The following is a 9959-nucleotide window of genomic DNA, read 5'->3' as shown; positions in this document are numbered from 1 at the left end:
CGGTACACCGACCCTGCCAGACGAGCTGCCGCCGGACCAGACCCGACCCGACCCGGAGGACGCCGCCGCCTGAACTGCCCCCCCGACAGGATGCTTCCCCCATGGACGACCCCGCTCCACCCGAAGAGGACCCCCGCGATCGGACTTTATGGACTGAGCCGCTTTCTCTACCATTGCGAACCATGGTAACGGGTTTGTGTGTACCTATCTCCTTTCTCTCTCAGCGTCAGGAACCCCCTCCCCCTCCCCCCCACCCCCGGGGCTTAGTTGGCTAACACTGTATCGCTTGTAACCTAGTCGCGTTCCCCCCCCTCCCCCATCCCTCTATTGTTAGTCCCTCGCTTGGGCGCTTTGTATTTCCATATCAGCTTTGTCATCTTTCTTCTGGATTCCCAATCCAAAACATCTACTAATAAAAGTCAGTTGTTATACTGGAGGACCGGGTGAGGCTGTAGGGGTGTGAGGAAGCCTCACGGGAGCTCCCCAGTGACTTGGGGGTTCCTGGTGCCTGTAAGGGCACAATGAGCGGTTCCAGGGAGGCACAGCTCATGGGCGCCGGTGCGGTGCTGTATTTGGGGTGTGTTGACCCCGCCCGGTGTGGGCGAAATTCGGAGGACCGGGTGAGGCTATAAGGGGATGGAGGAGGCCTCATTAGGAGCGCCCCAGTGAGGTGGGGGGTGCTCCCAGCGCTGGAGGGCACTGCATTTAGGGGTGTCCTGACCCCAGCCCAGTGGGGCGATTATCGGGACAGGCTCAGGGGAGATCCTCAATAGTGTGGGGTTTCCGGGTGCCCAGGCAGGGCACAGAGATTGGTGCCAGATCGGGCACTGTGGGCAAGCACCGGGGAGAGGCCTGGCGGCTTTGGGGTGTCGGGACCCTAGCCCCGTGGGGCGGTATTTTGCCCTAACCCGGAAGAGGGTTAGGGGGCCAGGCATGGCTACAGGCCACCTGAGCCCCAGAGGGCAAGGAGCGCGGGACAAGCCCCGGAGAGGGCGAGGAGCGCAAGCAAGGAACGTGAGGAGCGCGAGGCATAAGCCCCAAAGGAAGAGGGAAGCTTACTAGGAAGCCCCAGAGAGGGGCGAGGGCCAGCATAAAAGCCCGGAGTAGGGCGAGCGCATGGTTGGAGGCCCGCGGCAGGGCGAGCGTGCGATTAAGAGCCCGAAGAAGGGCGATCACACGAGTAGGCCCCAGAGAGGAGCGAGGGCCAGCATAAAAGCCCGGAGTAGGGTGAGCGCGCGGTTGGAGGCCCGCGGCGGGACGAGCGCGCGGTTGAGAGCCTGAAGAAGGGCGATCTCACGATTAGGAGCCCGGAGAGGGCAGGGCGTGCAGGACAGAGTCCGGAGAGGGCGCATACATATTAGGGAACTCAGAGAGGGCCTTCATCGGAGAAGTCCTGGTAAAGGGGGTGCGTATATAGGGCGCACAGAGACATAAGAATGTCTGGTACAACTGCGAGGCTTGGGGTGTACTAAAGGGGAGGTTGGAGGCACGCATAGCCCATAAGGTGGAGCGCACCAGAACACTGCACATAAGACAAAGGGGGCAGGATAAGCTCAGCACCGCGTCCAGGGGACCCCAGGAAAGGCAGCCTCCCATTAATAATACTATAGGACATCAAAGATGTGGCGGGCGAGAAGAGGGTGCTAGGGGGGTGACCTGGCACAGCAGGGGTGCAAGGGGGATCACAGCTGCTCCCGCGCCCTGCCCCGTGACACCTTTGTAGGACAATGAAGGTCTCATAAATATACAGACATTAGGGCTGGAAGGGACCTTGCAAGATCATGGGCAGGAAGTCAGATCACCCCAGTGAGATAAGCATTCAAGCATTTCTTAAAGGTGTCCAGAGCAGGTGCTTGCACCATTTCTGCAAAGAGTCTGTTCCAGACTCTGGTGACCCTGACAGTAAAGAAGTTTTTCCTTGTATCTGGTCTAAAACGGTCTTCCTGGAGTTTGTGACTGTTAAACCTTGTATTCCCTTGGGGTGCCCTGGTGAACACATGTTCGCCCAGTTCCTGATGCACACCCCTCATATACTTACAGGTTGCCACCAAGTGCCCCCTGAGCCTGCGCTTCTCCAGGCTGAAGAGTCCCATGGCTCTCAGCCTCTCCTCATAAGGCCTGTTCTTCTGCCCTCTGATCGTGTGTGTGGCTCTACTCTGGACTCTCTCAAGCTTCTCCATGTCCTTCCCAAAGTGTGGACCCCAGAACTGGATGCAGTACTCCAGCTGCAGCCTCACCAAGGCCAAGTAAAGCAGGAGGATGACTTCTTGGGTCCTGCGATACATCGGTGGATGCAAGCCAGAGTTTTATTTGCTTTGCTGGCTGCGGCATCACATTGGTGGCTCATGTTCATCTTGTGGTCGATCATGACTCCCAAGTCTTTTTCGGTCATGGTGCTAGTGAGTGTAGCACCACAACAGAAAGAGACTTGGGGGTCATGATACAAGGTACAATCTGATTATTCACCGCAGCAGCATGAAATTTCATTTTATTGCAGGAAACAGATTGCTTGCGTCACAACCTTGCAATTTTGCTGAAGGTACCAAGAACAGACTGCTGCATTTGAAACTCAGTCCTTACTTTATACACTATGCAACAAAATTACCTAAGACTTGTTCTACTCAGAGACTTAGTCAATCTAAAAACGTATTTAAACTGTATCTAAAACAAGACATGATGAATATACGGACAGCATCGGCCTAAATAATTGAAGACAGCACTTCAGGCTATGGACCAATTAAACATGAAAAAGACGGCACAGAGAAATGCTGGTAAGGAATGTAGATACAGCTGGTCTTCCCAGAATTTGCAGAAAGCTGGCGTATAGGATGTCAGGTCACAAAGATGAAACTGTAGTCTATGCAGAGATTCATAAAAAAAAAAAATATGCAGAGATTCATAAGAGGCCTTCCAACAGAGGAGTCTGTAGGGAATCTGTTGCAAATGGCTAACCCTGTTGCTCACTTGAGCACAGCTGATCTGTTATTCATATGACATGCACAGAAATGAAGTGTCCCGGTGTTCACGGGAAACTCTTACTACCAGATTGCTCCAGTATTAAGAGGTTTGCCTTCGTAATTAACACTCTTTCCCCAGTCACTGAACAGTTTGGAGAAATCCTACCAACACCCAGGCCCCTGAATACACTTTTCCCCAGAAGGAGAATGGGACATTAGCACATGACTGGCATTAGCCGTGTTGCTTAACACCTGCTTTGCAGAACGGTAGGGATTTTGAAAGGCTACAAAAGCCACTTGAAATCATAACCAGGTTTTATCAGTACCGATCAGCACAAAGTCTGAAGGAAGCACCTCGGGGCTCGTCTGCACCGTTTCAGAGCGCAGCTCAGGGAAACAGGACTGAGCATGCCTGGCCCACACTCGGCGCACCTGTTTCTGCTGACCTAAACCAGCGCTGCTAGCTCTCCCATGCAGTTACTTCAGGCTCATCCCCAATGTGTGCTCCTGCGCTCACCTGCCAGGGACTCATGGGGAGGAGCGTGGAGCCACTTTCACGGGTGACCTTCCAGCTCTGGAGCAGATTTAGGTGGGCAAGGCATGCTCAAGCCTGTCTTCTCCGAGGCCTTCCCTGGTTTGGTACAAAAAAAGCCTTCAAAAGGGCATAAAAAGTTAGGTTTATTAATACAGCCACTGCCAAGTGTCTTGATGAAAGAGTGGCAGTGTACAACAGGTGGAGGCAGGGTGGGGAAAACGTGCTCCGATACAAGCTAGGGGACTCGCCTGGAATAAGACGCTTCCTGAAAAACGATGACATTCAGAAAAGTTCCAGTGAGAACAGGCTGATCTGACTCTGGAGAGGACAGCGTGGCCATAGGTTTGCAAACCACGGCAAGAGCTAAGTTTCAGCCACGCGCTCCTGTCATTTTGTGCTGCACCAAGGGACATTCTTGAGATCAAGATAAGGGACTTTAAGGAGCGTGTTGATCTGCTGAACGGCTGTTAAAAAGAAAGTAGCCTGACACATGCAGTTGCTGCGGAGGGGCGGCACCAGCAACCTGCACAAAGAAGGTAACAGGATGATCTTCTTTTTGCTTAGATCTCTCCCTTTTAGAAGTCCGTCACAGGACTCGGTAACAGCAACACCCAGAGTAGTTACTGAGTAATTTATTAAGTTCAAGGAAAACTGATCCAGTGACCATCTCCATGGCTACCTGCCTGGCAATCAGTGATTTTAGAAGTTACTTGAACTGGCATAAAGGATCCCAAAATACCATATTTTCTCGCATATAGCATACCCTGGAATATAAAATCTACCTTGTTTTTGAAAGGCAGAATAAAGAAATAGATTTCCCAGAGTTATGGCTGCATAAAGCAGGGACAAAGCCTAATCTTCAGCTCACTCACCCTCCCCTTCCTGCTTACCTAAGGCTGAAACCCTAGCTGCTGCTGAGGACTGGTCTCCATGAGTAGATGCGCGATTCTCAAAAGAGATAAAGAGTCTCCAAGGCTCTGAAACAGGGGGAGAGAGAGACCAGGAGCAGCTAGCAGACAGCGAAATTGCCCTAAGAAAGTTTAGCTTGATTAATGGACCATTAAAAAAGACAGACAATTGTTGATACCTGTGGAGTGAAGAACAATAAGCCATTAAGTCATAGACTGCATAGACATTAAGGCTGGAAGGGCCCTGGCAAGATCACTGGGTCCAGCCCCCTGCCCAAAGGGCAGGCAGTCAGCAGGGGTCAAATGATCCCAGCAAGATAAACATCCAAGTGTTTCATAAGTAAGCCAGAGTAGGTACCTGCACCACCTCTGGGGAGGGAGTCTATTCCAGGCCCTGGGGACTTGGACAATAAAGAAGTTTTTCCTTATGTCTAGCCTAAAACAGTCTTCCAAGAGTTTGTGATCATTGGACCTGGTCTTCTCATGGGGTGCCCTGGTGAACAGATGTTCCCCCAGTTCCTGATGCACACCCCTTATGTACTTACAGGCTGCCACTAAGTCCCCCGTGAGCCTACGCTTTTCCAGGCTGAAGAGTCCCACATCTCTCAAACTCTCCTCATAAGGCCTGCTCTCTCGACCTCTGATCATGAGCGTGACTCTCCTCTGAACTCTCTTGAGCTTCTCCACATCCTTTCTGAATTGCGGAGCCCAGAACTGGACACAGTACTCCAGCTGTGGTCTCACCAAGCCCAAGTAAAGTGGGAGGAAGACTTTCCGGGTCTTGTTTGAGATGCATCGGAAGATGCAAGCCAGAGTTTTGTTCACTTTGCTGGCTGTGGCATTGCATTGGTGGCTCACATTCATCTTGTCGTCCATCTTCACCCCCAAGTCTCTTTCAGATGCAGTGCTAGTGAGTGTACCACTGCCAAGCCTAGAACTCGCACCATGCTTATTTCTCCCGAGGTGGAGCACCTTGAATTTCTCAGCGTTGAATGCCATCAGGTTTTGATCTTGTAAGCCTGTTGAGGTTGGCCTGGATTGCCAGCGTATCCTCTAGGGTGGCCGCACTTCCCCATAGTTTGGTGTCATCAGCAAACTTGGCCAATCCACTTATAACACCTGAGTCCAGATCATTTGTAAACACATTGAAGAGTGCGTGTCCGAGAACAGAGCCCACGGGGGATGCCACTGGTGACCACACTCCAAGTTGATTCAGTTCCATCAACTATCACTCTCTGGATCCATCCACGGAGCCAGTTCCCAAGCCATTGGACCGTGAAATTGTCTAAGCCGCAATTCCCCAATTTCTTCCATGAGGTCCTCATAGGACACCTGGTCAAAGGCTTTCTTGAAGTCCAAAAATATGATATCCACCCCTTCTTCTTTGTCCAGGTGATGCGTCACCTGGTCATAGAAGGAAATCAGGTTGGTCAGACAAGATCTACCCACCACAAAGCCATGTTGGCTATCTCTCAGAAATTACCATCTGTTAGGATGCTGATAATAGTTTCCTCGATGACTTTTTCCAAGATGTTTCCAGGGATTGAGGTCAAGCCAACTTGCCTCTAGTTCTTTGGATCTTCCCTTCTCCCTTTCTTGAAGACAGGCACCACATTGGCCCTCTTCCAGTCATCAGGCATGTTGCCCGACTGCCACGAGTTCTTGAATATCCTCACCATAGGCTGTGCTATAGTGTGAGCTAGTTCCTTTAGCACTCCAATTCCATCAGGGCTAGCTGATTTGTGGATATCCAGCATCTTAAGGTATTCCCTCACAAGATCAGTGGTAATGATGGGTGCAGTTTCGCCCTTCCCCTGGTGATCCTGCCTCTTGTCAGGCAGGGTGATCCCACGGAGTTGATGGAAGACCAATGCAAAGTAGTTGTTAAGGAGATTGGCTTTTTCCTGGGTGTCGGTTATCAGCTGCCCCACTTGATTTAGTAAGGGTCCAATGTTACCCTTGCTCTTTTTCCGACTTCTCACATATTTGAAGGACTTTTTATAGTCCTTCATTTGAGTGGCCAGTTTGAGCTCAGTTTCACCGTTGGCTTTTCTAGTTTGCTCCCTACAGGTGTGAGCTAGTGCTGGGTACTCCTCCTTAGTGGTGTTTCCTGTCTTCCATCCTTTATAAGCTGCTTTTTTTTAGGTGCAGGAGGTCCTTGAGTTCCCTATTGAGCCAAGGAGGTCATCCATCCCTTTTGCTACTTTTTCTGTGGGTTGGAATGGACTTCCCTTGTGCTTCAAAGATTGCATCCTTGAGGAATGACCACTTATCATGGACATTCCTCCCTGCCAGATTGTGGTTTCTCAGGGACTGAACAACTAACCTCCTAAGCTTGTGGAAGTCAGCTTTCCTAAAGTCAAGGACTTTCATACTGCTGACTGACTTGCCAGCTTTGCGGTGAATAGAGAAAGTGCTCAACTCGTGGTCACTGTCTCCCAGCTTCCCTTTGATTCTCAGGTCACGGACTAGAACATCCCCTTTGGCCAATACCAAGTCCAGCAGTGCCTTGCCCCTTGTTGGTCTGTAGACTTTTCCAAACCAGACATAAAATCAGTTTCCCCCCTTAATACATGCAACCTCATTTTTGGAGAGGGGGTGATTTTTGGAGAAAAAGGTGTGTGTTGTATGTGAGAAAATATGGTAAATTAAAAATCTTTTCACTCAGCCTTTGTGACCCATGACATTTAAGGTTAGTTTTCAAGTATACCGCATGCACAATCATTCCACCGAACCTCAGGATGGAACACTGTGAAAACTGAGTCTTCACTTATAAGCCTGCTTGGGGGTTTGGTTATTGTAGAAATGCAGAAGGTATGACATTTTCTGATGGCTCTTCCACCTCACTAACAGTGCCAGGATTTCCTGTGTATTCCCGATTTCTTCCCTGCCATCTTTAACACGTCACATAATAGCTATCTTCTTCCACCAGTAAGCAGCACCTTATTTGTTGTAAGTAATCCCAAAGACTTTTAAAAGCGCCCAGCACTGCAGTGCAAGTATGTGTACAAATGCCCTCATTGTGAGTGACTAAGAAAATGCACATTAGCCTGTCTTAATGCACATTAACTAAAGAGCACAGGTTTTATGTGATGCTTAAGACCCATTAGACTATTTTAAAGTGCATTAATTCTAAATAGCATAATTTTTTAAAGTGACCCTTTAATGCATATTAAAATAGGCTAATGCGCATTGAAACACATGTGTAGACATGCCCTAAGCAAGCTATGTTGGAAACACAACCATTTTGACCAAAACAGTATTTTCAGACAAGACAGATGTCAAATTTAAAACAAAGGAGAGTGGAATTATGACATCACAAAACTCCAATACAACACGCTGAAATTCAGGCTTAGAGAAAACAAAGCAACACGCTTCAACATGACAGTACCTGACTGAAAGACGTATCTGGCCAAGCCTTGCATTAACTCTGCTGGCCACGTAGGTGGTGCCGACTCTCCTGTTTCCCTCTTGAGTCGAAATGTCAGTTCGAATCCAAAACCACTTGGCCCGTCTGCCCCTGTAAACCTGGAACAAGTAAAAAGTAAAAAGGGTTACAATGCACCTTCTTGACAAGGACTGGTTTTAGGACTAAGTATGTGGGAGAAGAGGAGGCAGGCATAAAATATGTTGGTTTTCACAAGGCCATGCCATTTCTCCTCTGCCTCCTTGAAAGAAGAGGTTTTAGACCTTTTCCAGTTGTGCTTCAGTCTACGTGCAGCCACCTGGCGCAGAATCACTGGGTCAGCTAGCACAAGACTTAGGTCAGAAGTAATGGTTACATTAATGCTTTCAAGCAGAACAATTGTTCTCAACCTCGGCGTGAAGCTGGTTTCCAGGGATCACTGAAATTTTATAGTGAGATTTTTTTTGCTTTTTAAAAGGTTGTACACGTTGCATAGATAACTGCAGTAATTTGATTTACAGAATACTGAACACTGAGGAACGTGAAATTTGTGAAACAGCCAGTAAGTTACATTTTGATATTCTTTATGCATAAAATTAAATTTCTGTGCATCAAAAATGATAACAAGGCACTGAACTTTAAATAAATATTTTTCAAGGATTACATCATATGGGTGGGTTCAGGGCCAATGAAGGCCACAGTATTTATTCTGAGATATGGCGCACAGTATTCTGCACCGGAAGGTGTCAGTGGAAGGTCCCTTCCAACCCCAATTCTCTACGGTTCTATGAACAGAAATTTCAGGCACAGGTAGAAATATTAAAAACCTGATTTAATTCTTTCAACTGTTACTATGTACGTTGTAGTAGTCCAGCATAATTTATTGCCAAGGTGCCTTTTCTCTGGTGTATCCAGGCAGCACTGAATGTGTTGAGAACCGGGAGCCAGGTGCAGCAGAAACACAAGATGCCTGGCCACTTCCTATTTCTGTAGGATTGGGTGCCAGTTTTACTTGGCCCAGTTGGGCAAGGACAATAAGGCTGCACTGAGCAGCATTAGGGGGTCACCCTGGAGGAACAAACAAAAGACTGGCCGCCACAAGGAGCCCCTCACTTACAAGTTCCAAATGTTATGCCCTTAAAACGGCAAAACATCTCTCCAAGTCGACAGGAACAGTGGGTACAAAGACTTAATTCCACAGAGCTGGAGTTAAAACCTGCGTTAGTATAAAGGAAGCAAATATCACTAACGCCACCACATGTCTTACTTGCCTGTTATAGGCTGTTCTGTGAAGTCCAATATCTATATCTATCCACAGAGAGATCTATCTATTGATCTACAGAGAGATCCATCCATCACATGGAGACACCCTACAAGATCTTGCGAGCCAGTACAGTTCTGAGAGTTGTGTATGTTAGCAAAAACCCTTATAGTTACTGGTAACTTTGCAAACTCCTTGGATGCAGCTGCCTCGCTAACATGAAAGATAGGATGCAGAAAGCATTACTAGTCTATGGGATACAGGCAAATACCTAGTTGGTCTAATAAAAGATAACACCTCTACCATGAGTTCTGATTCCCTAGTGGTCTATTTATACTAAAAACAGACAGACAGAGTAGGAAAGGGTTGTCTAGAGAATTTTCCAGTTGTGGAGCATGGACCACGAGGGTGCATGAAGCACTTCCAAGGGCTGAGAGAGCTGCCATAATGACAAAGAAGTTGTCTGTCTTCATAAAAACCGAAGCAGTGCCATACTGGGTCAGACCAATGGTCCATCCATTCTAGCCCAATACCCTGTCCAGTGGCAGGAGTGGATCCTTGAGAGCAGCATTTCTCAACTGGTGGGTTGCGGCCCAAAAGTAGGTCACAAGAATATCTGAAAGGGTCACAAGCATGACCCAGAAAAATGCAGCTTTCCCTTTATAGGCTGGCAGTCTTCCAGCCTGCAAGAAGCTGCTTGGGGCGATTGGCAGCAGCAGATGCATGTGTGTCTGTGCACGCACTTGCACAAGGCTGGCATGCAGCCAGGCAGGGTGGTGGGAGCAGCCCCAGCAGCTGGATGCAGGTAAGTGTTTGGGGGGGCAGGGTTGGAGGTCCAGGGCTTGGGAACTGTCTGGTGGGGCAGGGCTGTGGAGGGGACAGCTGGGAGGGG

The 9959-nt window shown here is 48.8% G+C and overlaps 1 protein-coding gene across 1 annotated transcript in view; it reads right to left on the bottom strand.

The window, feature by feature from the left end:
• SUFU (SUFU negative regulator of hedgehog signaling) overlaps positions 1 to 9959 on the bottom strand; it is a gene marked incomplete at its 5' end in the record, with an annotated part of 126996 nt that overhangs the window by 82768 nt on the left and 34269 nt on the right. Inside the window, one exon of the mRNA XM_019502150.1 lies at positions 7792 to 7928. Within this exon, the coding sequence (XP_019357695.1) occupies positions 7792 to 7928 (137 nt within the window). The remainder of the gene's footprint in view (positions 1 to 7791; positions 7929 to 9959) is intronic.

Source organism: Gavialis gangeticus, unplaced genomic scaffold (genome assembly GCF_001723915.1).
Source record: "Gavialis gangeticus isolate Ggan-Ray unplaced genomic scaffold, GavGan_comp1, whole genome shotgun sequence".
Taxonomy (NCBI): Eukaryota; Metazoa; Chordata; order Crocodylia; family Gavialidae; genus Gavialis; species Gavialis gangeticus.
This window is presented reverse-complemented; position numbering and strand designations above follow the sequence as displayed.